The following is a 26,663-nucleotide window of genomic DNA, read 5'->3' as shown; positions in this document are numbered from 1 at the left end:
TTCCATTACATTTACAGATTTTGTACCTCAACTTAATGCTTGAGGGGCCGGCGTTTATTTGAGAAAATATGGTATGGTAGAATTTGTAGTGAACAGTTAAAGCGGCCCTTCTTTGATGAACGATTGTCAATCAAAACAACGTTAACAACGCTGGACATCTTGTTTCTTATTTCATTGTCCGACTGCAGATAACGTTGACCAGCTCAATTGTTACAAAAGATGACTTTTGATGTTTGACAGTGTCGGCGAGTAAATAGACATTAAATTTTTTTTAAAACAAATGGAGCCATGTACAAGCTACTACACATGCTAACTATGTAACTATTCATTTTCTAATGCCAGCCATATTACGTCATTTCACCTTACTGCTAATACTTTTTTGTCTGACTTTCTGTACAATAAAGTTCGACTTCCAAGCGTGATGAACTATAAAATCCTTTCCACTAAATTAAACAAAAGATACGAGCACTATATACAACATACTGGACACTTTTAGATATTTCTTCTCAGATATCTGGATCACTGCCTCAGTGAAAACCTGTGGAAATGATATAGAAATAACAGTATTTTTATTTTGAATTAAGGAACAACCCATTGGTCTAACCTTACGTTTTATTTACCCATGTCAGGGTTTTGGGGAGGGAAGGGACCTATGCTGGTAGACACATATAACAAGCGACTTGTCGCAAAAAGTGGCGCAAAAGTCGCGACAGGACATAAAATGAAATCGCGAGAAACGCCACGACAATTTTCATTGCTCAATTTCAGTTCCAACACTTGGGGGAAAAGGCTCACTACTCTATGGTAATTACCTGACTTCTTACTGCAATTAGCCTACGATTACTAAGTAGAACTGTTCTCTGTATGATCTGGTTATTTTCTTCTACATTGTTTTCGGTCATATAGTTGACCCATAGTTAGACTATAAAATAAATTTAAATAAACTTGAGTGATACTTACAGACTGACAAGAAAAAAGGAAGCCAAAATGAACACGATATGTGGAGACAGCCCTGAAAAAGAATCACATTTTTGATGTCAAGACGTGTTAAGCTTTTCTTTTCTACAGATAAATTTGCCGGATTTTCATTGACAAAACAAAACAAAGTAAATCAATGCATCGACAATGCAGTTATGTAATCTATGTGTTTCAGACTCGTTCCCAGTCCTAACCTGCGATCAGGCGTTATTTTTCTCGCTCAACGGAAAAATGAACGCCTGATACATTTACTTGTCGCGTCGTCTGTAAAAAGTCCAGAACCTGGACTTTTTTCTGATTGGTCAGGAAACAAAAGGCAACATTAAACCCTATCCTGATTGGTTAATTGAGTTCGATTATAACTTCCGGTCCAAAAATATCGCGCATAGAGGATTTTATTTGTGTTGAGCGGAATGAAGTAGAGAGCGAGTTTTCTAGCTTTAAGAAAATCCCTCAAAAGTTGTATTAACAAAACACTTAAAGATGAACAAAGGGAGTGTATTCAACGAATAGTTTGTGAAAGAAAAGATGTTTTGGCGGTGCTTTCGACGGGATTCGACGAGAGCGTAATCTCTCGCCAATGGTGTCGAAGATTATCACAACATTCCCGGGCCACATCGTGCCAGTGACGTAAACTACGACCTTGAAATGTCTGATATGACAATTTTGTCCAGAGCGTTGGAGCCTTGCACAAAATCAGCCTTTGCTGACTGACAAATTTTTAAAACCCGCTGATCAGTAAAAATATAATTTGAAGGCGTTTGAATGATGCGACACGACCACAAAAGGTTCAGGGGATTTCGTGCAGGCCTGTCTTTAACTTTATTTTCACAAAGCAGACAGTACCTTCACCAACCGAGACACTACTCTAAAAGAGAATTAACAACCTTTGCTGCAAGCTCACGCTTATCTCTTATCTGATGGCATCGCCGACATTCCGGCGTTGACAGACACTTTAATTAGGGGGCGGCAGACGACTTGACAAGTAATTGTATCAGGCTTTCCTTTTTTCGCCTTCCCTCCGCCGCGAAAAAAAAAAAGAAAGCTCGATCGCAGGTTATCCCAGTCCATACTTATTCGTTCTCAAAGGTGATGAAAGACTGGGGAGAAATGATATGGAGGTTGCGGGGCAAGCTGGGAAGGGCGAAGAAAAAGTTGCCCCATTCTCGTCCCCATAGCCCTTTCGTTTCTCTTAGCCGGCTTGGCACGAGAAAACGGAGGGCTCTGGGGACATAGGGTTTTTGAATAAATTCGAATTTTTTTGATTGGCTGTTTGGAACAAAGAATTCCTAAACGGAAGTCGAAAACGTAACGACTCTCTCGTACATTCTTTTGAAACGTCGTGACTGCATACATGAAGACCGGAAGTCCTAGAATCTAGGACTGGAAATTCTGTGTCCCCAGAGCCCTTTGTTTCCTCGTGCCAAGGCCCAGCCGACTAAGAGAAACGAAAGGGCTATGGGGACGAGAATGAAGTTGCCCCCGACTTTCGTCCGGCCTTCCCTTGATGCAATGCGTTCTAGTCAAAACCGTCCCGGGAGCGACTGGGAATGAGTCTGTATGTGTTTTGGGTCAATGGTCATTTTCGAATTTCCAATGTTTACAGGCGCGTTGTCATTGACTCGCGAACTTACACTATTTTTTGTCCCCTGTCAACAGGTCAGATTTTTTCCTTCGAATTCTGATTAAGGTTAATTTCTCTTTTTATGAGATTGCTGACTGCCCTGCCACGAATTTCACTGAGTTTAGACCTAGCTTGATTTACATCTTGTTAAAAACCAATCTTTTATCAATTTAATTTTTTTTCTAGCTTGTAAAACCAACCTGCGGCGGTGTTGGGATTGCAAACATCAGAACACGGTTGCACCACGTTGTTGTCAGCTGGCATATAGCGCGTGTAGTTCTTCTTCACTTCGTCGCAAACATAATACTTGTTGTGCAATTTAACATATTCACAGCTGGTTGCATTAAAGTTGACTTTATTGCAGTCCTTGTTGATGCCAGATCCTTGTATTTTGCATTGCATTGTCACTGTGATTGTTCCACCAACACTGCAAGACTGACAATCAACGGATGCGAGCGAGGCATCTGTTTGCGTGCTGATAGTTACTGAAGATGAAATGGAAAATCAAAATATTAATGGGGCTTTGTCGCGGATTTTTGCAAATTTTTGAACAGTACAAATTTAAATTTGGCCGATGAAAACCTTAAAAATAATGCTTCTATTTTATAAAACATTGCTACATTGGGGCACTGAAATTGTTGACAAACGTCATTGGCTGCGGTTGGCAAGAATGGAAATGGATTGCATTTTGAAAAATTAAGGCTAAACCTTTCGATGTTGTTTCCTCGCGTCTTTAAAATATCGGAATTTACAGCCAAAGATTGATTTTTATTCACAAATTAAGCTCATATCTTCCTTAAATGTTCAAAGATAATGCTTCTCATGGGTTCTACTTCTTTAAGCCAGTCTAGTCTATAAAATAGGACGTTTAACGGCGCGCGCCAAGCACGAAAAATTCTGAAGGGTACGTTATCCATCTAGACCTAGACTGCGAGCAGTCTCTTCTCTTAATTGTTTTATCAGGCAAACGCGAAAATAGCAAGCAAGTGTGACATATCATCGGCGAAGCGCCGCGAGCCGCGTTCGTCCCAAAAGGCAAAAGCAAAAGAGAGACTTCTCGCAATTTTTGAGTTAACAATGGCTGGAACTCGGAGTTCAATAAATGCATTATATTTTTAAAAACTGTTTCTATGCCATGCTTACCATTGATCATCGTAGCGTCACCGGCACGTGTCGAGCTAGTCGCCGATACTGAATATGTGGATGCTGATGTTGAAGACGTGGATGCTGATTTTGCTGGTGTCTCTCCTGTTGAAGGCGTGACACTCGTTGAAGACGCCGTGACACTCGTTGAAGATGTGACACTTGTTGAAGACGTGACACTCGTTGAAGACGTGACACTTGTTGAAGTCTGAGATACACTCGTTGACGATGTGACACTCGTTGAAGACGTAACACTCGTTGAAGACGTGACACTCGTTGAAGAGACACTCGTTGAAGACGTGACACTCGTTGACGATGTGACACTCGTTGAAGACGTGACACTCGTTGACGATGTGACACTCGTTGAAGACGTGACACTTGTTGAAGACGTGACACTCGTTGAAGAGACACTCGTTGAAGACGTGACACTCGTTGACGATGTGACACTCGTTGAAGACGTGGCACTCGTTGAAGACGTGACACTCGTGGAGGGCGTGACACTCGCTGAAGATGTGACGCTTGTTGTAGATGAGGCATTTGCTGAAGGTGTGACATTTGTTGAAGATAGTACTGTGGAAGATGTTGAACCATGATGAATACAATATGTCATGAAAAGGACAAACTTCAATCGCCAAGACATTGTCATCTGTTGAAAGACGACGTGTGATGTGAATACCATATTATAGGAAATTAACGCGAATTTGAGAGAAAAAATATTTCAAATAAAAAAAATTAACGCGAGAAAAGGGGCAAATTTTCAAAAATGAAGAAAATTAACGCGAGTTATGACGTCCCTTAGGATATTTTGGCTGTAGTACAAAAAACGGATGCTGAGATCCGCTCGGCTTCTGAAAACAAGAATGAACTAAAAATGTTCCGGGTGACATATCTTTAAAGCTTTTACTTTGAAAAGTTTGAGAAATAGTGTGCAGAAGAGAGAAGGTTATTGTCTCCTGGTTTCTATATGTGTTTGGACAGTATCCAGTATTTGGAATGAATTTAAGGTCTTAGAAATTAAAGCTCCACTTAAACAATGTCTCGCTCCACTTAAATAAAGTCGCGGAAATTAAAGCTCACAAAAAATAATGTACTAAATAAAAAGAAAATAATGGAGTGAACAAGTAAGCAAGAGTGTGAGTATACTGGAAGAATAATGATCGGCTAATGAAGAAATAGAAACGACATAATGGGAACTATTTGACAGAATGAGGTGAACCTAGAGAAAAAAAAAAGATACAACAAACAAACAAACAGAAGAACGAAAGAACAAATTAATGATGCAAAGCAACCTCATCATATATCAGTCAGTTTGTCTGTTTTTATACTGTTTAATAGCTTAAGCTATTTTTGTGGAGGGAGAAATGAAAAAACGGTTTTGTGTCACAATAAGCGTTCATTTATTGAACTCCGATTTTCAGCCATTAGGCAGCTCGTACAATGAAGTTGTCGATAGCTTGCTCCAGGCTCTCGGTAGTTGAAGGAGAAAGCGAAAAACGCGGGCGCGCAAGAAAAAACGAGGGGGGAAAAGGCCCTTCGTCCCGCTGTTTTTTTTTTCTCGCTCGCACGAGTTTTTCACTCTCCCCCAACTACCGAGAGCCTGGAACAGGCTAAGTTGTTGACTGCCAGTGGTTTAGTTGCGATGGTTCAAGATGATGTTTCCCGTAACTGATGAAGTTCTTTCAGGAAGCTCGGAAGCAAGTTCAAAGAGATCAAAACAAATGAAATGGTTAACTGCAAAAGCCATAACTGGAATTAGCCATGTTCTAAACGAGCAGGGAACTGGGTACAAACATATTTTCCTTCAGTACAAACATTCAATATCGATTGAATTGAAAAATGGGGCATGTCATCTGAAAGAGCATCCAAAAATTAGTAGATTCACCAAATTTGACGGTTATTGGTTTAAACTCAACGGCATGGTATACTTTTGGAGGGACAGGCGTCCTCCAATGCATACCAAGCTCTCTTATATATTTTAAAAGTGTACCATGACTTTGTGTTTAAACCAATAACCGTCAAATTTGGTAAATTTACTAATTTTTCGCTGCTCTTTCAGATGACGTGCCCCATTTTCAATTCAATCAATATTGAATATTCGTACCAAGAAAAAATATGTTCGTACCCAGTCCCCTGCTCGTTTAGAACATGGCCACTTTTCAAAAACAACCGATGTCAAGGACTAGTATAGTGCCATGGATGACGTCAGGCGTTAGAGAAGACCCTGGGAACGAAAATCTGCAGAGTGCGGCGACCTCTTCGATAGCGAAGCGTGCAAGATCTAATAATAGAATACAAATGAATATAACCGCCACGATCAAAAAAACATCAGCGTGTTCTGAGAGAAATAGAAGGAATCTATGCGAAGTTTTCGTTTTATGAAAGTGTTTTAGGAACACCAAATGCTTTAGAAAGAGTTTAGGAAAATCGTTCGCCATTTCGGTTTGTTTGTCGGGCTTGTCTGAGTCGTGACGTCACTCGCGCGCTTCGCTATTGTTGAAAGTTGTATAACGTCTCATTTTATTTACTGGTGCAATTAAACGGCCTGTCTGGCACGATAACTTGCGCATGTGGGGCTTTGATTGACAAACATTATTAAAAGCATTGCTCTTAGAACAGAAAGAATAAAAATTAAAGTAGATTACATATCATTTTGGTGTTGTACTGATTGCCATGGTTACGCTTGTCATTGAAACTGTAAAAGTTTAATTGTTGATCTGTAAAACTTGCACGGAATCTTCATATGTCAATAAAGCGACAATTTTATTTTCGGACAAATTTAGCCGGGAGCAACTTCAACGGAAATAAAGGGCTTTTTATGTCCTTTTTACTGACAGGCAAGGGTGATCAAATTAATAAAATATTCATGCGCACCAAGTTTTGTCACAACGTTAGGAAAATACACCTGTGCTCTACAATTAGGTAAATCAACAGGAAATTTATGTAGGCGGCCTTTTAGTTTGCCTTGGTAATCTGCCGTTTGGAAACAACTAAAAAATAATTATTTCCTGGCCTAATTTTTTTTTTCGCAGAAGTTTGGAATCCATGTAACGTACCATGCGTACATTTCTCGATCAAAAGTAAATATCGCTCAATGAAGTAAAATAAAGAGATAAAATTTTGCTTAATTTCCGCACTTCGACAGGCCATGTCAACCCATACAGGAAATTCACACAATTAGAAAGACTCAGTTTTAATGCAACTTCAATGAATCAAAACATAAAACGCAAAACGCAATGGGAAGCAAAATCCTGGAACAGCACCGCTTGAATTCAGTATGTAACTAGTTTATAACAAAACTAGATTTAATATTTGCTGATTTTCCCAATATCGTAAACTGGTAACGATTGATTAAATGACACCTTAACGACGATATTTTATACATTTTTACATTTTGTCGAAAACAAGACTTTTTGCTGATCTTTTGAAACGTTCGGCTGGAAATTTCGTTGCAAAGTATTCAGTCATTTTAAATGTGCGGTCTGTACATAACGATATTTAGTGTTGCTCGTTTTCTACCACCGTTTATAGACAACAACAAACACATGTACATGTTAAAGTATTACTTTCCGTATTTTTTAAAAAAGCCTTTCAAAAATAATTTCTCGCCAAAAACTATATGCTTTTTAATTTGGACAGTAAAAACGTTAAGGAGTTAGTGTAAATTATTCCGTGAACTGGCGTCGAAAAAATCGGCTTCAGTGAAGTGGGTTCGCAGGTGAAACTAAAATCCATAAAGATTTTCATAAACCACGTTTCTGACTAAATAGACAAGTCACAGAAAAATGGAAGCTAAAAACAAGTTAAAAATAACGAATCTTACCTTGGCTTCAGATTTCGTTTTCAAAAAATTGACGAGCATCTACCACTTTGGCCAAACAAATTTACTCTGTGATGAAAATCCAGATTGAAAGGCAATATGTTCTCGCAAAAAAGTGCATTATATAGATTTATCTAATTGGCGTTGCTATAGAAACGCAAAAATAGAATTTTGACATCTGCACCCTTTTGTGTATTTTACCTGGAAACCATAGTGATACTTCTGATAACACCAAAATGTGAAAATTGAACAACTTGTGTTTACAATCATGATCAATGTCTTTTCTAGTCTTTTTTGTTGCATTGCGTCACAACTTTTAGCGGTGTCAAACGACGGCGAGTCGTGCCTTTCAGTTCAAGTGACTGATAATTCGTTCTTTCGGTTTTTTTTTGTCTTTTTTAGCCAGTAAGGAGAGATTTTAATTTAATTTTGAGACTAGAACGCAAGTTTATTCATCCTCAGTCGTCCCAGGGCGCTTTTCCCTAGGAGTCCTAGGCCTTCAGCGCGTTGAAGGGAAAAGCGCCCTGTGGACGAGAATGAAGTTTATTTAGTATAAGGTCAGATTTTGTATGAATCCATGACAATGATAAATCAAGCTTTTAAAACTGACAGCATATCAATTTACGTTATAGCTCAGTTTTTTTATTAGGTTTTATTTTTAAAGTCAGTTTAATATCATCCGGCGAGTGATTGTCACATCTGATGTCAGCAACTCGCAGCATCAAATTATATTAAAATGGACCTGAAGTTCACAAGGTAGAACTAAGCAACCATATTGAGACAATATCAGGCAAGTCGTTTATACATTGTCTCTAATTTTTTTTCACGCGCGTAAACGCACGTAAAAATTTACGCTTAAGAATAAAAATCAGCGATAATAAATGACGTTTCGATGAATCGCGGTTCATCATTATCAAATGAACCGCGATTCATCAAAACGTAATTTATTATCGCTGATTTTTATTCTTAATTGTTTACCGAAAGCCTCCGTTATTAAAAATTTACGCGTCAGTGGAAATCTAGCCTACCGTATTTATTCGATTAAACGCCTCTCTCGAATAAACGCCGCATCATGATGCGGCGTTTATTGCAATAATAGAGTGAAAAAGCAAATGCAGTAATAATCAAGTTCGAGCATAGTTAGTGGAGGAGACTCTACTACTATGGTTCGAGTAAGCCTAAAAAAATATATTTTCCTTGTTTGTAACAATGTTTTGGGATATAGGTGGTTTTCACTGTCACGCCGTGAAAAAATAAATCCAAAACTATTGAGTAAAAAAAATCAAGAACAATACAGGTTGTAGAAAACTATTATATAAACTACTTGTCCAAGTTTCAGGTCTGTACGTTATTCTGTACTCGAGTTATCCGTCAAATTGTTTCTCGCAAATTTAGAGAGCACAGTATGGAACCGCCATGTTGGAGCCCAAGCAGTTGGGCTCCAACATGGCGGCCGGAAATCAATGAAAACATCTGGCATTAAATTCTGCTACAAAAAGCGGTCGGATCACCCTCATGAACAAGTTAACATTCACATAAACACTTCTCGTAAAACCTCAACTGTTCAGATTGTTAAAAATTGCAGGATAAGGCATTTTTTTAAGAAAACGTGACAGCCTTCTGGCGGCCATCTTTGATCTCGTGTGACGTGAAACTCCGAAATTCAAAATGCTCTTTCTGAAAGGCGGCGAATGCTATCGAGCTAAAAACCTTCCACAAGGTATATATTAAGGATGTCTAATAGGCAGTGAAGGATAAAAACTCAGGGGTCTTGCGATTTTGGGTTTTAGAATTTTGATGACGTCACGTGAAAACCAAGAATTGAAAATGACTTTTCAGACAAGCACTAAAACATTTTTCTGTTTTTAAACTTCAAATGTTCATTTACCATACTATTTTATGCAAGAAATGAATTGAATTTTAAATAAACGCCGCCCTCGATCGAAAAAACGCCGCACTCGAATCACGAAAAATTAAATAAAGTTACCGCCCACCCCACCCTACTCCCGAAGAGGAATTTTTGACACTTCCCAGAATCCCATATGGTCGCACGTTCTTCACGCGGCGTTCTCTTTTCCGCCAGTTTTCACTATGGGCCACTCAAACGTTTGGTTTTCTCACCCAAGAACTTACGGACCAGGCTCAAGATCCTGGTAAGTTCGTATCCACAGCGTTTCTAAGTCGTTTATTGTTATTTTTGTTCGAATTATTCGTGGGCTGCTGTTGTATTTAGGCGTTTTTGGTGGGTTTAAAAACGTACTGCTCGGTCGAATGAAAATTCAATATGGCGGACACGTGGTTGAAAGCCGGTGAATAAAAATGATTCGCTTGAATTTCGTGTTGGGCTCTTGCTAGCCGCGTAAAATTTATAGGAAGACGAACTGTTTGATTAGAGGACTCAGAGTAGAGAATCGCTGAAAGTATATTGACGGTAAAAGCAGGTTTTCTTTAGTTTGTATGATTCGTACAAGTTTTTGCTCAACAAGGACAAGCTTATGTAGCTGCTATTTTGCTAAAATTATCGTTCACCGGTTTTCTAGTCCGCCAGTAAAGCACAATAGTTCCTTTAAAATAGTAAACTTAACCCGTCTTTGCAGCAAAAGCTCTTATTCATAGCACAATTACAAACGTGAATCTCTTCTGATCTGGTTTTGTTGAATACAAGTGACTATAAAACCCACTAAATAGCTGTTGTTTTTGTGCCATAGCCGTGTTTGCTTTAACCATCATGGTATAATCAGGAAATATGGATTGAACATCTGTAGACGATGCTTTAGGCAGTATGCCAAAGACATTGGCTTTCAGAAGGTTTGTTTAACTTCCATGTTTTACTACTTGTGATAAATAGTCAAAACGACCTTAAGTGTCCACCTGGGCACGAAGAGGATAAGCAAGTGTATAAGTTAAATAGTTGTGGAGAAAGATTTTAGGTGATACTTTAAAGGCAAGGATGCATGGTGGCCTAATGGTAAGCTCGCTGGACTCTTAAAGCAGTCTGGGTTCGTGCCCTTCATGCGAATGTCAGACAACTCGCCCCCCAGACAACTAGCCCCAGACAACTCGCCCCCAATTTTCCCTTCGAGTCGATTTGCTAACGAACAGTTTGCTAAAGTTGTCTCTCTTTGCACACGCTTTAAGAACGAGTTTTAGTTAAGAACGGTTTTCACTCTCTTTTATCAAAACACAAGTCGGGGACAAATAATATTGTCTTGCGATTGGGGAGCGAGTTGTCTGGGGCAAATTTTCTAAGGGGCGAGTTGTTGTTTACCCTTCATGCACTAAAAACACTATCACTGTTAAAGTTCACTATTATTCAGTTGGTAAAGGGATTGCGTTTACAATAAGATGAGATTTTTCGTCCAAAAATTACATAAAAAGGTATAAAAAGCACCACAGTTTGCTAAGGTGTTAAAATACATCCCACCTCTGCCTTCATGATGGCCTAATGGTTAGCGCTCTGGATGGAGTGTTCAGGTTCAAGGCCTGGCTGGGGTCATGTGTTGTGTTCTTGAGCAAGACTCTTTACTCTTACAGTGCCTCTCTCCACCCAGTTGTATGAATGGGTACCCACAACTTATTTTAACAAATTACAGTTGGAATGCTCTATAGTCATATCGCTCAAACCAAAAGTGAAATCGCTCCAACTAAGAAGTTTAGAAGTTAGCACTTGTTTTGACTCATGGATTAAAGAACGACGTATATTCATGTGCAGTATGCTTGTTTCAACTCATGGATTAAAGAACTAGATATTTTTAAATTGTAGTGCGCTTGTTGGAGCAAAGTCACTTTTTGACGGAGCGATCTGACTTTGAGCGATCTAATTTCATGCTGGGGCGAGAATGTAGACTTTTTACCTTACATTTCACTCGCTGACCATGATAATAGACTTCAGTTAGAAAAAAGAATTGAAACTACTATACAGATATATCCATTTGATTTGACCTTACATGGTTTAGTGACCAGTGACAAAAAAAGTGATTGTTTTGTTAGCATTACACACAGTAAAAAAAGCATCATATTTTTAAACATAACAACATGCATGCATGATTGGAGTTTAACGTTAAATTCCAGCAACAATAAATATCTCAAGAGTTGAGATCTGTTGTTGGCTCAGCCATCCCCACCCCCTTCTCATGTGTACTTCAGCTTGTCGTGGGTTGTTTTCATTCGGCCCTTGGCCCATCGTCAACTAATCTTCTCAAAGTTACATTCAGATGTCCACCTTTTCTCTAGTGGGACTAGTTAATACACACTGCACAAACTTGAAAATAAAGTACCACTGCGGTGCGACAGCACAATAATTTTGTTTTTTTCTTCTTTCTTTGCAGTTCCACTAGAGTAAACCAAGATCAAAGCAACAATGCAGAATGAAGAATTTGGTGTTGAAATCCAAGTTAATAATGATGGAATAATTCTTACAACAACAGCCTGTAACATCTTTCTAAATGTTGTATTAAAGCATTGTTGATATTTATCACATTTCCAATCTGGCATTATTTTTTATTCTGTCTCCGAAAATTGTCTGGTACTATGGTGGAATCCAGATTTCTCAAACCCTCAATTTCTTAGGCTCCATTTTCAGCTGGTTTTCAGGAAAATGAGTCAAAGACAGGACTCGAGTACTTGGCAGAAATCGAACCTATCAGTTTCTCAAACCTCTCAATAACTTGATCAAAAAGTTATTTCCATTGGATTTGCTTCAATCAGACAAACTGCAACTACCCCCAATTTTTTGAACTCATGATTCTTGAAATATTTTTTTGGAGGTTAAAAAAAATTGGATTTCACTGTATTGAGAAAAAATATGTTAGTCCACAAGCGTTAAATTTCAGCCTGCTTCATGCACAAGTTGTTTCATTTCTGTGGTTGCCTAAAGTCTGATCATGCGATACTATTTTGTTGCTTGCATGGGCCACTGAAGTTGTACCCAAAGTTCAACTGTGAATGGACAAATGTTCTTCCCAGGAAAAGCACCCTGGCCTTTTCCAGGAAAAAGTAGCCTCACAGCATTTTTGAAACTGTTGGATGAGAGCAATGGTTTGTTAAGTGGCCTGTTTTTTCTCCTTGTGTGAGGGCATGGGTATTTTCTGGAACAACACATTCAACATAGCTGACCATAATGTGGTAGAGCATCCGACCAGTGTGCGGAAGGTCATAGGTTCAACTCTTGTTGGATAATTCAGAATTTTCTCAGAGTAGCTTATGTCACTGATAATCTCAATTCTTTCCCATTCGGCTTTCTTTAAGCTGAACACACAGTAGAATTCCGGTTATAAGCCCTGGGCTTATACAACTTCGTAAGGGGTTTTCGGTGGGCTTAGTGGAGGGGCTTATATCCGGGAGGGCTTATAAGCGGAATGAAATAAACGTTTTGAAACGAGCCACGGGAGTGTTGATGGAAATACGTTTTTTAGTTAAAAACGCAATAAAGCAACATTTAGCCCTATTTAGTACTGTCGTCCGGAAGAGGGGGGCTTATAATCGGATGTATTTTTTTGTTTCCAGGATGATGGGCCTATAACCGCGGGGGCTTATAAGCGTGGGGGGGGGGGGCTTATAACCGGAATTTTACGGTATGCCATCCATTATTCCAACCAGTTACTGAGTTTTCATTCAGGCTCGCATTCTACTGTCCTTACCAGAATAACTCCATCACTGGTTATTTGAGATTCAAACAGTTCTAAACCACGAATTTGCCTCCAACAAGGTACCTCAATCCACCCCCCCCCCAGAGCTGGGGGGCTGGGGGGGCTTTAGCCCCCCCCCCCCCCACTTTAACAGAAAAAATAAAGAGTTAATAAGAGAAGAGTCTCTTAAGCCCCCCCACTTCAAGTCACTAGTCAGCCCCCCCAGTTGGAAAAATGCTCCGCCGTCCATGCCCCCTCTCCCACCCTCCTGTCACTTTTAAGGTTTTATGTGGGTGACTTGGGCACAAGTGGTTGTAGTTTTTGAGCACTTGAAAAAATCATTACATTTTTGCCCATAAAATGTTGCCGTCAACAAATTTTTATGAGTTTGCTCCCAGTTTCCTCTCTCCCCAGGGCCAGGGGCATCTGCTATAGGCCTGGTCGCAAGGCAGGCCGGCTCGGTTGTTTCTACGGTATATATTCCTTGACACAGAAATGCTCTACGTGTAATTAATTGCGTTCTTTTTGCATTTATAAACACCCACCGTCGCTGCAGGGCTTATGAATACAGAATCACAAGTTAGATCTCAGAGAGAAAGGAAAATGTTCCCACCTCACCGAGTCTACAACATTCGTGGCTTCAGAGTCGTGACTTTGATCTTCTTCTTTGTGGTGATAGCAGTTTTTTTCTTGGTTAGTTTTGCGGATATTTCTATTACAAGACTGTTTTACCTTTCACCTTCGCAAAGCTCTAGAGCACAGCTTCATGGAATCATGTTTGATGCTGGCAGTACGGGAAGCCGGATTCATGTTTATACATTTGTGAAAATTGGAGGTAAGGATTCAATCGAAGATACCTTGCATCATAGTCACCTCTACTAACTATGCTTGCATGTGTTGAAAAACGTGTGAAGCTTAATTTGATATGTCAATGTGATTTGATTTTTAACTTACCTTATTTATCCTTCGAAGTGGAAACCTTAATTATCCTTCGAAGTTCGACTGAAATATTTTTACGAGCCAGTAGGGCGAGTCAAAATACATGTAAGCTTACAAATGACAAGTAAAACTACATTGATTGTTCATGTAATCATACAGCTATACTACACACTACACAATAAGGGACTCAATATTCACTCACCCAGTCATGAAAATATCGTCTTATGACTTATGATCAATAATGTGTTATTTATAAAGTAACATATCATCCATTTAATATTAAAAGATGTACGTTTCAGTAGCATACCAAACCAATAATTTCAGTAACTGGGGCAAACCTTCATTAATAACCCTTTTTGCCAGGGGCATCTCTGTTGCCGAAATGCACGGATTAAGAAAACGTGAAAAAAAGAAACAATTTGCATAATTTACTGAAAACCCTTCAACTCTAGCATATCACTGTACCCTACATGTACATTTAATATGTGTACGTGTATCTGGCTACACTGTCCGGTTCAGAAATTGCACCAGTTTGATTTGCGTTGAAGAGACACAACACATTACTCTCCAAGATCAATTGAGCCTATTTATGCCTCTGCCCTGGCTTGCGAACACAGACGTATTTCCGGCTGCCGTTTTCCTCCACCGAAAAGAAACAACAGCTGGAAATACGTTTGCGTTCGCAGGCTACCGCAGCCCCTTTTACATTGCCAAATTGTTCATTATTCATTGCTCTTGAAGATCACATAGAATTTGGCTCCACACTTACTCCATCTGTCTTGTGGTTTAGATTTTTTTAAGGTGAAACTTTTCAAACCAGTTTGGTGTTTTATAGTTTCCTTGATTTTTTTTTACCCTAAATACAAAACAAAGACAAAAGAGAATTATGAAAATTAAACTGATTTAAATTTGAAAATTTGAAAACAAAACCAAATTTTAACCACAATGCTACATGCATGCCCTCCAGTATTGCTTTGTAGACCAGACAAAAATGAAAAATGTATCAGCCTTGATCTCACAGCTGTTCATATCGACCAGATTTCAAAACAAACAAGATCAAATTGATAATTAAGTCATTTGTCTTTACTAAAACTTTCCTACCATTACTGGATTAACCATAATAATAATGCCAGCTATGCATTTAACAGGAAATGAAATGAGAAACTTCAGTTCATGTGGTAGTGGTTGAGATATTAGTCCCTTCGTTTTCCTTAAATTTTTTAAAAAATCTTTATTGTTCTGTTTCTCTTTTTTCACTATTCAGGAGGACAGTTGGGGCTCGCTAATGAATACTTTCATGAAGTAAAACCTGGACTTTCAGCATACGCTGATGATCCAAAACAGGTGAGCAAGGAAAAATGTGGTCAATTAAATATTTAATTAGAAGGATATATTGGCTCTCCAGTTGAATGCCTTCACTGCTCAAACTCTGATACCAAGTTAATAGAATTTTATCCTCATGTAAATATTTCATGTTTTTTGCAGGGATCACAATCTATAGAAGGATTACTTGAAAAGTCAGAAGACATTATACCAGAGGAACGACAGAAAAGTACTCCAGTTGCACTCAAAGCTACTGCTGGTTTAAGATTGCTTCCATCAAACTCTTCTAAGCAGTTACTAGAAGAGGTATTAACTCTACATGCAATGTATGGGAGGTGCAGTGGGGTATTAAATGGTTAGTGTAATGGAATCTGGGTCAAGCAATCCGGGTTTAAGCCCTAACCAAGCCTACAGTATTGTCTGGTGCCCTTGTGCAAGACAGTGCCTCTCTCCAACCACTTGGAGTTAAGCGTCATTATCTAGGAAGAAGTCAAAAATACTCCTGGTTGCGTTAATTATACTACGGAAACACAAAATGAGTGCTGGCCTGATGAGCCACTAGGCTCAAATGCAGACTTTTCTTTTTTTACAGCCGATTCCAGTGTAGTGTGTACAAAAAATGTAGATCCAGGTTTTTCAAAACATCATTCGTCTGTCAATCATTCACCCAAGTGTAGTGGTGACAGATAAATTTCATTCTACGACCACAATTCTTTACAGCATTTTTGACTGGCACAGATTGACTTAAATGCAGTTAAGTTGTCAGAATGAGAAATGGCTTCTTCTTTGCTAAACCATCCTAATAAAACACCATAAAGAACAAAAGGTAACAAAAATATTTATTTTATGCTCAGCGAGCTTTTAAACATGTGGCCCTTCTGTTGTCTGGCTGTCTCGACTAGCTTCCTATGAAAATAATTTTTTGTAAAGATCCGTAAATTGAGTTTCATCTGCTTGACAAACACAGAAGGCTTGAAATTGAAGTTTATGTTTCCCAATTTCAGTTGCCCAAATCTGTGCATGCATAAAATTTATTTATAACCACTTTCTTAGTTGTCTTGGGCAAATGATTGACGGTTGAATGATGTTTTGAGAAACCCGGGTCTACACACTGCACTAAAATAAGCTGTCATTTTTCACAGTACGTTATCATTAAATAATTTTTATGCATGTATGGTTGTTGCTGTTGGATATCTGCTAAAAATTCTTTAACTTTAAAAACTAATGTATAAACTAGGAGATACAGGCTCTCTTATTGAAGTCAGCGAATGACCTCAGTATTGATCCCCGCTCTCATAATCGAACAAAACAAAGACGAAATATACTCACTTTTCCACACAGCAACTTGAACGCAGTTCACAGCAACTTGAACAGTAACAGATAGAGTCGAACTTCACTTAGCAAGACGCCCATTACAACAACAAGATGAATTTGCAAAACAGCTACGCAATGATCTTTGGGAACGACAAATTAACTTTGAAGGGGTTGAGGAGGGGAGGGTGTGTGGGTTGCCTCAGACTTAAATAAAATTTTCATCAAGAACACTCAAAATATGTATATTTCTCAGTGCTGAATGATCTTTTTCCATAGTAAACTTGTTTATTTCATATGTTTTTTACACAACACTTCAAATAAATTTTTTCCCCTATACCTGTATGCCCCACCCCCCCCCCCCCTTGAAATAACATTGTCGTGCAGTGACAACAGCCAGCTGGCCTACCAAAGTATCACCAAATTCTCCCCTACATAGGTTGTACATTTACATGTCCGACCAATGACTGTTTTAACACTTATTTTCAGGTGCGTGCGTTGTTTGAAGATTCACCTTATCATTTTCCTGATGACAGTCAAGTCAGTATCATGGATGGACCTGATGAAGGATTGTATGCCTGGATAACTGTGAACTTTTTATTAGGTTAGCAGCTGGTCTGTAAATAGCTTCAACTTTGTAATCTAATTTAAGTTTATAATCAATGACATCCATGGAGTCATTGAAATGTCGTTTTATTTTCTTGTCCCTAGTATTTATTCTTAAATGTTTTACAAAACATTTTGTACAAAACAGAACTAATTAAATGTTAAGGGTTATCTTCAAGTTTTCATGTCAACCAAGACCTTTTTTTGTTTCATTAACTTCACTGTACAATGAGCGCTGGATGGTATCAAGTTTGCCATTTTCAGTGTGCTATTTTATTTATTTTTTTGTTCAATAGGAGGTCTAACTAGTGGCAATTCAAAGCTCTATGGAACCTTGGATCTTGGTGGAGGATCAACACAGATAACACTTCGTCCAACTGATCAGGTAACTTAATGAAAATGATTTTGTTTTCAACAATGACACGAGCATGGGACAAAGAAAAATTCTGAGACCCTGACGGGAATCGAACCCATGGCATCCCAGATACCGGTTGGGCGCTCTAACCAACTGAGGTACGAGGGACTCGTTGTGAGCTGGGCCATTTACTAGGTTTATTTGTGACACACGTCCTGCATACTGCTAGGATCAGCAATGTCGAAAGCATCAAGTGTGTTGCAAATAATAAAGATGGAAAATTTTAAGCTCGGTGATAAATAATGGAAATGATTTTTTCAACAATGACACGAGCATGGGACAAAGAAAAATTCTGAGTCCCCGACGGGAATCGAACCCATGGCCTCCCAGATACCAGTTGGGCGCTCTAACCAACTGAGGTACGAGGGACTCATTGTCAGCTGGGCCATTTACTGGGCCATTTACTCAGGTAACTTATTAATAAGTTTTACAAGTACTTTATTCTAGGAGGTACATGTAGGACCTACAGTACCAGGGCAAAAAATTAATTTTTTGTTTTAATTTTTCCCTTACTATATTTCATTCAATAGATACATGTACTAATTATATTATAAAATTTCCCTACCATGAAGAAAACTCTATTAGAGGCTCCTGATGGATTCACAAGAAATATGAACATTGCCAACAACCATTTTACGCTTTATACGCACAGGTGAGGGCCCTTTACTATCTTAACTAAATTTCATATCTCAGCGGGAAAAACGTTTTTTAAATGCATGTTTCTTTTTCTGCTGAATAAAAATGTATAATTTTGCATCAGTCTACGTATTGTACCTTTTAAGGCCCTGAGTTTAAAAATAAAAATTCAAAATCTTGAAAGTCCTCCAGAAGATCAATTTGTTCTTGAAAGTTCTTGAAGGACAAACTCTTTGCATACATACTTTGTATACCTAGTATGCGTGTATGCGTAAGTGTGTTTTAACTCCCTTTGTTGATATCAATGTAGTTATCTTGGTCTTGGACTGATGGCAGCAAGGACATCCATTCTAGAATTAGGGCAAGTTGTTAAAGAAAGTGAGTGATGTTGTCTTATTATTTCATTCCATTCCGTTATTCCATTCCATTCCATTGGATTATTATTCCATTCTGTTCATCACAATCTTTCCTTTTTCAGCAAATGGCAAAGAAGTTAAACACAGTCCCTGTATACACAGTAATTTTAAAGATTCCTGGAAATTTGGTATAAATCATAGCATTGATATTGGGTTAGTATGAAGCAGGGTTTTTTTTTTTAATGATTATCATAAAACTACGTCTAAAGTGACATGCATGTAGTTGTGCTTGATTGACTCATTCAGGCAATTCTCAATACTTTTTGAACAAATTGAAGTTGATACAAATTATTCTCAAAGTCACTACATGCACTATGATGGAAATTAATTCTCCTTACTGGTGGCTAATTAATAGTTTATCCTGTAGTTGATGATTTCCTTAACTCATTTCCTGCTGCCCCTTTATATATCATGCACTCAGGAACAATAGCAAATTTGTTTAAAAAAAATTGTGTTTCATTCAATTGCTACAAAATTTAGCAGATTGCATGACAGAAAAATTACCCAGTCCCCCTGCAAACTTCAGCATAGACTCTTCAATTCAACCTACACACATACTATCATATCAAGCGCTTGGCTTTGTAAACAAGACGTCATAAGCTAGACTTTGAAAAAAGTTGCTGTTCTTAGTCTTATATGGCACACCAGGATGAAGACCCCTTGCGACTTTGTCACTCGCGTAACTCATGAGAACTTGTGAGGTTGACTTGTGGCAAGTCTAGTTGTAAGTTAAGAGATCACATTTTGTTACTGCTTGACCTGTCTGCTGAGCTAACCATTTTAGGGATGGACCATTATTTTCTTGGAGGGGGGATGAAAAATTTTCCTCTGCAAACTTTTTTTTTAGTTTATGCACCTCTGCAAACATTTGTTTTCGAAATTCTTACTATTTTTTGTCATATATATCGTGTTTGCAAACAATTTATTTTGTCTTTCCAGGCCCTGCAAACAATTTTTTTCAATATTTTTCATCCCCCCCCCTCCAAAAAAATAATGGTCCGTCCCTTATTTTACATTTTTTTTACATGTACAACATTGATCATTCTTTGAAATTAAAGCTGAGTTATCTTTTCCTTTCAGTGGTCTTGGTACCTATGGATTCAATTCTTGCATGGAACATGTCAAAAGAGTTATTTCTCAATTAAAAGTTCACAAACCAAGTAAGTACCATAGACCAAGTGAACTGCTAGGTGGCTGATGTGCAAGGCCTTTAGAAGTTTTGTTATGACAATGGTTGCAGGTGGTGTGTGTGTGTGTTGGGGGGGGGGGTGGGGGCTTATACATTTGTATGTAACACATGACATCAAAACAGCCTATTGTAAGTAAGTAAGAAGGGGGGATAGAGCAAGGGCATACCTACAGGTTTTATAGCGTACATGTACTTCTCTTCAAGTATGTACATGTAGTTTTTTAGGGTTTAGTTAATTAAATTAAATTTAAATTACTGGTAGTTCATTTCAAATAACTTGAGACTTGAGGATTAGAAGGCAGTTGCAAGTCAGAGACTAAAAAACTTGAAGTTTATTTCAAATATCCTTGTCGTTTTTCTTTGGGATGTACAAATTAGTAGACATAATTGTGTAACATTCTGATAGTTATTTTTTTGTCCTTTCTATCAGCTGGTATTAGTTCAGTAGAGATGTATGCCTTTTCTTACTACTATGATAGAGCCACAGAAATGGGGTTAATAGGTAAGAATTTATTTTTTTTCAATACAGTTTACTTTTGCTGTGTAATTTACTGTTAATATCAGTGACAAAAACTAGGTTTAGCAGGTTATTTGTAATTTATTGTTTTAACTCCCCTGACAACAAACAGTTCAAAGTGTGGAATTTAGAGAAAGAAAAATATTGGACATTTGGGCTTGTCGTATTGCTTGCTATAAGAGCTCGCCAAAATACAGTAACTGACTTGTGGCCACCTAATGATAAGCATGGTGGACCCGAGATTGTGCAGTTCAGATTTGAGTGCTGGCTGGGGCACTCTCACAGTGCTTCTCTCCACACTGCTGGAGGAGTGTTAAACTTGTCACCAATAATAATAATAACGTTGCAATATATGAGCTTGGGGAAGGTGACTAGCAAAGGGGTGGAAGGGAAGGCAAAATATGAGCCTCAAGCAGGGCATGCAGTGGTGTTACTTACTGTGCCAACCCACATACTTAACAAGTCCCTTACGCACAAGCACGTTGCAAAGCTGGAAACAACCGCACGGCCTCACAGCTGGAACTTCACCATATAGTCTGGGAGCAATCGTATTCCCGTGGGATTTTCGTGAAGATTTTTGCCGACTAGTTTAGAAGTGTTAAGGGGGACCTAAGGAACACGATAAATGTTGTTGGCAATCTTGTAACCCGTGCAAAGGCCTTCAGAAGGGGAATTTAAAAACATCGCCTATTTGGCTTAGCATGAAAACGAGGCTGAATGATGAACTTCACAAAAATGTGGTATTTATTGGTATTTTCGAATAACTATTAGCAGTTTCGATAGACTAAGATGTCCAAAAGAATATCTTAACTGATATGGATAGTCTCAATCACGTGACCATGAAATCGAGGCGGCATTTTCTTGTGGTTCATTGAACCTGGAATGGACCTGGAACCATAGTGCCTCCCGTCCCCTCGCCAAACAGTTTCCAAGATATGTCAGTAGGAATCAATGAATATCCCGGCGTTGGGCAATTTAACGAAGTTAAAAGGCTTTGTATGGTCTAGTGACGCTAGTAAAAACCGTCTTTTCAATATATGTAATATGTCTACAGACCCTCCCATTCCCCCTCTCAGATTGTAGCAAGTTTTGTGGGTGAACTTTCTACGCATCGCTACAGTCGTCCATTCCTCCTCCCTAATTTTTCCAGCCGTAACCATCTGGCTGTGGTAACTTAGGACTGCATATTCTGTCGTTGTTAAAAGCGATGATCTGGTTTTGGGTACAGATAATTGCTTCATAAAGTGCACCCTGCGTAGGTGGTAGCCTGTTCTTTTTGCACATCTACCACATGAGGTCTTTATCATCATGATTCGAGATGCTTGTTCTGAGCTAAAAAGTCTGGCAAACATACTGCTCTATTATTATTGCTGTCTTCTATTCTGGATACAGCGTCGTTCCAAGACATCCGAAAGCATTAACTACGTCCTTGTCTGTGTCTCTGAAGGCTTTTCAGCACGCAGGAAAAAACTTCCAGTTATGTTAGCCTGCGAATAAAGCCGCCTCTCATTCCCTCCCGCTACAGTAGCGGGAGCGAATGAGAGGCGGCTGTATTCGCAGGCTACACATAGTGCAGCTGTAATTTTAGCACTGCCAAGAGCGCTAGCAATCGACCCAAGTTCAATTACATGGTGGTTCTGGCCAGTGCCAGTGACTATGAACAGTCTTCGATACCGTCTGACCTATCAAGGTACTGCAGTTCTGCCATAGCGTCAACAGCAGGGACTCGTAGTTGCAGTTAAGGCTCCGCGTCCGTCCACATTTATTGTGTCATCTTCGTTATTCTGAGTAGCCGTGTTCGTCCTCTGCTGCGATTCACCGCCATGCTTGTAAAAAATTATCATTAACGAGCTCTTTGCGGAACAATGGAGCATCATACCGTCGGGTGCAAACATAGATTTCGGGACCACAGTAGATTCATTAGTCGTGAAACTCGACCACTTTATCCTTGCAAGATACTTTGATACCTTTCCGCTGTCTTTCCAAGGAAGAAGTTTGCGTTTATTTGTTCTGGGACCAGCGGTTCACTATGTTCGAGTGAATTCTGTCTTTAGCAAAGATCTTACTAAGTGCCCTATCTCTCTCACTTTTATGGCAAAGATCACTCTTCATTGCTTGATTGCATGATCATGACTACTTTGGCTACTACAATTTTTAAGTTCTTTACTCTTTTCTTTAAACGGGGTAGCAAAGTTCCGCATTGTGGTCAATAACCAATCAATAATTCTGTCTTCGCGTTATGAAAAGCTGCATCACTGAAGACATCGCAGCCATTTGCTTTGCCTTAGGAAAAACTTTGCTCTAGCACTTAGGTTTAGAGTGATCCCAATAAGTCCTCCTGCAACCTTCATGCAACGGTTGATATGATCGAGAGTGGTATCCCATCCTATCGGGGTTTCTTGTTCACTTCCCTGTTGCCATAAAAAAAATTTCTATAGACCTCAAGGCTTCTTAAAGTAATAACAACGGTTTTTTCTACCATTAATTTTCACCCGGTTTTCACTACGTAGACATAAAAGCAGTCTAGTTTTGAAACACCTAAGAAACAAAAGTTCAATAAATGATTGATTTTCCTCTTTGTCCACGTTCAGAGCCGAAAGACTCGCACTTCATTCTATTAGGACATTTTGCAAAATAATGGGCATCTTTGACCTCTTATAGTTCACACCCAATAGGTTTCTGTTGCTGCAGTTATTGTTAATTTTAAACTTAACATGTCGATATTTTAACAGTTTTAAGCAATATACGAAAGAAATTAATATCTAAGAATCTTAATTTGATATTGGAAGTAATCAGTTGTTTCAAAGCTTGCCATTCAGGGCAGCGGTTTAAAAAAAAAAAAAATTTAGCTCGGCCCTTCAGACCGGTCTTTTTTTGGACCTTCTTGGACCGAGGGAACCCCCGCACCCCACCACCACGTAGCTTCTAGAATAACTTTCGGCAATCACAATAAAGCTAATAGGATGTATATATGTCTGAACATCTATCTTTTCGTATACGTTACGAGGGATGACTACGTAACATCACGTGCAATTCATCAAGTACATCACAATGTCAAAACAGCCGCCATATTGGATCCGCCATCTTGGATTTCAAAAAATTTCCTAAACGTAAGAAAACCACCCAAAAGTACTGCAAAGTACTTAAAATCAATAAAACTGTGCTTACGAACCGTAAAAAGGTGAAAATATTTACATTTAAGTTAATTTTCATTAACAGAAACACGAAAATTACAAATTTGGAAAAACATGCCAGTCAAAATACCATTGCCGTGGTGATGTCAAGTTCCTGAAACAACAATCTATCCTACGAAATTATTCTCAGATAAATTTTAGATAATCTCGCAAAGTTTGGCAGCGTTTGGTTAAACCCTGAAAAAGTTATAAGCGTTCAAAGTCAGCGCAGGCGTGAAAAGCCCCCTCCCCCCGGGTCTCAATAGGGCTAAGACCTGTGACCAGTATAATTAGTGCAAACATAGTATTTTTATTTCACAATTTTAAGGACTAGGAAAATTTCATCCTAAAATACAAAAAACGGCAATATTTCAACCAATTTAGAGCTTGCGCGAAGCAATTTAGAACTTCAGCCTCGTTTTCATGCTGAGCCACACAGGGCACATTTAAACGCCCCATAGAAACCGTCTGCACGGGTTACAAAAGTGCCAACAACATTTATCGGGTTCCTTAGTCCCTCCACAACACTTTTACACTGGTCGGCAAAAATCTTCACGAAATTCCCACGGAACCTTTTTCAGCGACATTTGCTCCTGGACTAATAGGCGTTTTCACAAGCCCTGTGACATTTCATATGTCAATCCACCGTGCATAGTCCCAAGACAAGCTTTGGCTCGATTCTAACTCGGCCTAATTCCATTTAGCCACATTGCATGGGTGCTGGCAGAATGTCAGGGCAACCTTTAAGATTGCTGGACAAGCATCTCATTCAGAGTGTTGGTGTTATGAGAGGCAGAATTAGGATTGCCTGATTGGTCACCTTGGCTTGTTAAGAAACCAACGTTTTTAACTTAGTAAAATATGCAGTGATACTACCAATGATTATTGTGTGTTCTGTTAAATCTATATTGCAGATGGTGAGAAGGGCGGTACAATAACTGTTGGGGATTTCGTAGCTGGAGCTAAAGAAAGTAATGTCAGTAGTTTTGTGGCTACTACATGTATTCTTGTTTTTGCTCCCCTCCCTTGTCATTTGCTTTGTTAGAGATAGTGTTAGTGGTAATGCAGTCGCACTCGACCATTCTTCTGCGAGTAGGCACTTAATAAAGTAGCCGCTAAAAATGGTTCCGAGTCTGACCCTTTAAGTCGCAAGAGTGACCAACATGAAATTTCTCTTTACAGTATCTATACTTAATCACGGGAAAAGTTTATGTGAATTAATAAAATGATCACAAAAGGAAAATTGCTTTGATTTTTAACAAATTCTCCCAGCGAATACTATAAGAAAATGTATGGAGATCAGTCAGGAGAGTTTATATGTGGATATTTCATATGCTAGCTCGTCAATGTGGTTGAACATGGGGCGCATGCTTAAAATACTGTCCATATTGAGGCCATTTGTGTTTCTTTGTAGCATGTTCCAAGGAATCAAAATCTTCTCCATATCTCTGCTTGGATGCCACTTACATAGTAGCGCTACTAAAGGAGGGATTTGGCTTCAGCGATAACAGGAAATTAATTGTAAGTGTTGCTCTCTTAACTCTGGCTTCTTTCTACCCAGACGCAACCTGATAAAAATGCTCAGTGCACACGAGGCGACCTGCAATGGACTAGCTTCCAATCCTGGGGGTGTAGGAAGGGGGGGGGGGGGGGCAAGTGATGAGGGAGTAGATTGAAATACTCCTAGTCGCTGCATGCTACGGAAACCGCCCAGGATAAGCTCCGGCCCGATACCTACCTTCGTTTAGTCCTGTCAGACGCGTCTAGGTGGTTTTCACTGTCACGCCGTCAAAAAAAAAAAAACTATTGAGCCAAAAAATCAAGAATACTACAGATTGCAGAAATTACTAGATAAACTACTTGTCCAAGTCTCGGGTCTGTACGGTATTCCTTACTCGAGTTATCCGTCAAAATGTTCAACACAAATTTAGAGAGCCCAGTATGGAAACGCCATGTTGGTGCCCATGCGGAGGGGCACCAACCTGGCCGCCGGAAATCAATGTGGAATCCACTTCTACAAAAAAGGAATCAGTTCACCCTCAAGAACAAGTAAATATTCACATTTACACCTCTCGCAAAACCTCAACTGTTCAGATTGTTAAAAATCACAAGATGAGGCATTTATTTAAACGTACAGTGTAGTATTCTTATTGATGTTTGTGTTGTTCTCTTGTAGCTTCAGAAGAAAATTGATGGTGTTGAAGTCAGTTGGGCGTTAGGAGCAACCCTTGATCTGTTCGACAAAATGACATAACATCCATAGAGGCTTGCAAGCCATAATTGACAACCTTAGACTTTTTGGGTTGGCTAGGATGCGTCTGAGTCACTTTGTTCTTCCATTGGTCCTCGAGTCGCCATCTTGAATTTATTGAACTGCGCGAGATCTGGGGAAAGGACAAAGCAACTCGTGGGGCTTGGGGTCAAGTGGGCCAAATATTTTTTAATGTAGTATTGTTTGAATTGGAATGGGCATGGTAGCAGATATTTGTATTTTGTACAATACACAACCAAAATGTTTGTATTTAAAATTATCTTGAAAATGTCTATCATTGTAATTAAATTGTCACCGTCATTGTCATAATCATTAATGTAAATAAACAATACACTGCACGCGTCGTAATTTGTGGGAAGATTTTTTTGCACATTTCAAATTTTCTTTCCTCGTTTCCACATTATTGTATAAACACTTTTAAAACACTCGTGTTAGTTTTGGAGCTCAAAACAGCTGCAAAAAACGAGCTGTGTTAGTTCTCTCGAAGATCCACTAGTGTTTCTTAACTCTAAAAACAAATAAAACAAGGAAACTTGACTTACTTGACTTATTGCCATAACCCAATGTGGGTATAGGGCCGAAAAAAATTGGAAAACATTTTCAAAAATTAAAGTTGTTGTACAGACCTTGCTCCCCAGTCAGTAAAACAAGTTAACACACTGACACATAACAGGTTA

The 26,663-nt window shown here is 38.9% G+C and overlaps 3 protein-coding genes across 3 annotated transcripts; 2 read left to right on the top strand and 1 right to left on the bottom strand.

Moving 5' to 3' along the window:
- Window positions 1-442: 442 nt before the first annotated feature.
- On the bottom strand, window positions 443-7,648 carry LOC144631203 (uncharacterized). Its single transcript, XM_078489620.1, has 5 exons — window positions 7,566-7,648; window positions 3,746-4,391; window positions 2,803-3,087; window positions 961-1,012; window positions 443-538 (listed from the first exon to the last, which is right to left on the bottom strand). The coding sequence occupies exons 1-5, from the start codon at window positions 7,602-7,604 to the stop codon at window positions 520-522; spliced, it is 1,041 nt and encodes a 346-aa protein (XP_078345746.1). The 5' UTR covers window positions 7,605-7,648; the 3' UTR covers window positions 443-519.
- A 1,960-nt stretch (window positions 7,649-9,608) lies between these two features.
- Window positions 9,609-12,041, top strand: LOC144630477 (small ribosomal subunit protein uS14-like). Its single transcript, XM_078488834.1, has 3 exons — window positions 9,609-9,715; window positions 10,271-10,370; window positions 11,891-12,041. The coding sequence occupies exons 1-3, from the start codon at window positions 9,654-9,656 to the stop codon at window positions 11,897-11,899; spliced, it is 171 nt and encodes a 56-aa protein (XP_078344960.1). The 5' UTR covers window positions 9,609-9,653; the 3' UTR covers window positions 11,900-12,041.
- A 1,615-nt stretch (window positions 12,042-13,656) lies between these two features.
- Window positions 13,657-26,334, top strand: LOC144631195 (ectonucleoside triphosphate diphosphohydrolase 5-like). Its single transcript, XM_078489603.1, has 13 exons — window positions 13,657-14,024; window positions 15,393-15,472; window positions 15,614-15,757; window positions 17,252-17,366; window positions 17,665-17,753; window positions 18,356-18,435; window positions 18,730-18,797; window positions 18,898-18,988; window positions 19,916-19,995; window positions 20,455-20,526; window positions 24,629-24,685; window positions 25,129-25,235; window positions 25,891-26,334. The coding sequence occupies exons 1-13, from the start codon at window positions 13,751-13,753 to the stop codon at window positions 25,966-25,968; spliced, it is 1,335 nt and encodes a 444-aa protein (XP_078345729.1). The 5' UTR covers window positions 13,657-13,750; the 3' UTR covers window positions 25,969-26,334.
- Window positions 26,335-26,663: the final 329 nt, after the last annotated feature.

Source organism: Oculina patagonica, chromosome 11 (assembly GCF_052425735.1).
Source record: "Oculina patagonica isolate OP01 chromosome 11, crgOcupat, whole genome shotgun sequence".
NCBI lineage: Eukaryota > Metazoa > Cnidaria > Anthozoa > Scleractinia > Oculinidae > Oculina > Oculina patagonica.
The sequence above is the reverse complement of the archived record's forward strand: the minus strand, read 5'-3'. Positions and strand labels throughout refer to the sequence as shown.

Bases quoted from the DNA above. Each gene is read 5' to 3' on its own strand.
- LOC144631195 (XM_078489603.1), top strand. From the start codon at position 13,751: ATGAATACAGAATCACAAGTTAGATCTCAGAGAGAAAGGAAAATGTTC. The intron at 15,473-15,613 runs GTGAGCAAGGAA...TGTTTTTTGCAG, and splicing joins ACGCTGATGATCCAAAACAG to GGATCACAATCTATAGAAGG. The intron at 20,527-24,628 runs GTAAGAATTTAT...TCTATATTGCAG, and splicing joins CACAGAAATGGGGTTAATAG to ATGGTGAGAAGGGCGGTACA.
- LOC144631203 (XM_078489620.1), bottom strand. From the start codon at position 7,604: ATGCTCGTCAATTTTTTGAAAACGAAATCTGAAGCCAAG. The intron at 3,088-3,745 runs GTAAGCATGGCA...TTTCATCTTCAG, and splicing joins TGACGCTACGATGATCAATG to TAACTATCAGCACGCAAACA. The intron at 1,013-2,802 runs GTTGGTTTTACA...ATTCTTTTTCAG, and splicing joins CAATCCCAACACCGCCGCAG to GGCTGTCTCCACATATCGTG.
- LOC144630477 (XM_078488834.1), top strand. From the start codon at position 9,654: ATGGGCCACTCAAACGTTTGGTTTTCTCACCCAAGAACTTACGGACCA. The intron at 9,716-10,270 runs GTAAGTTCGTAT...TTTGTGCCATAG, and splicing joins GGACCAGGCTCAAGATCCTG to CCGTGTTTGCTTTAACCATC.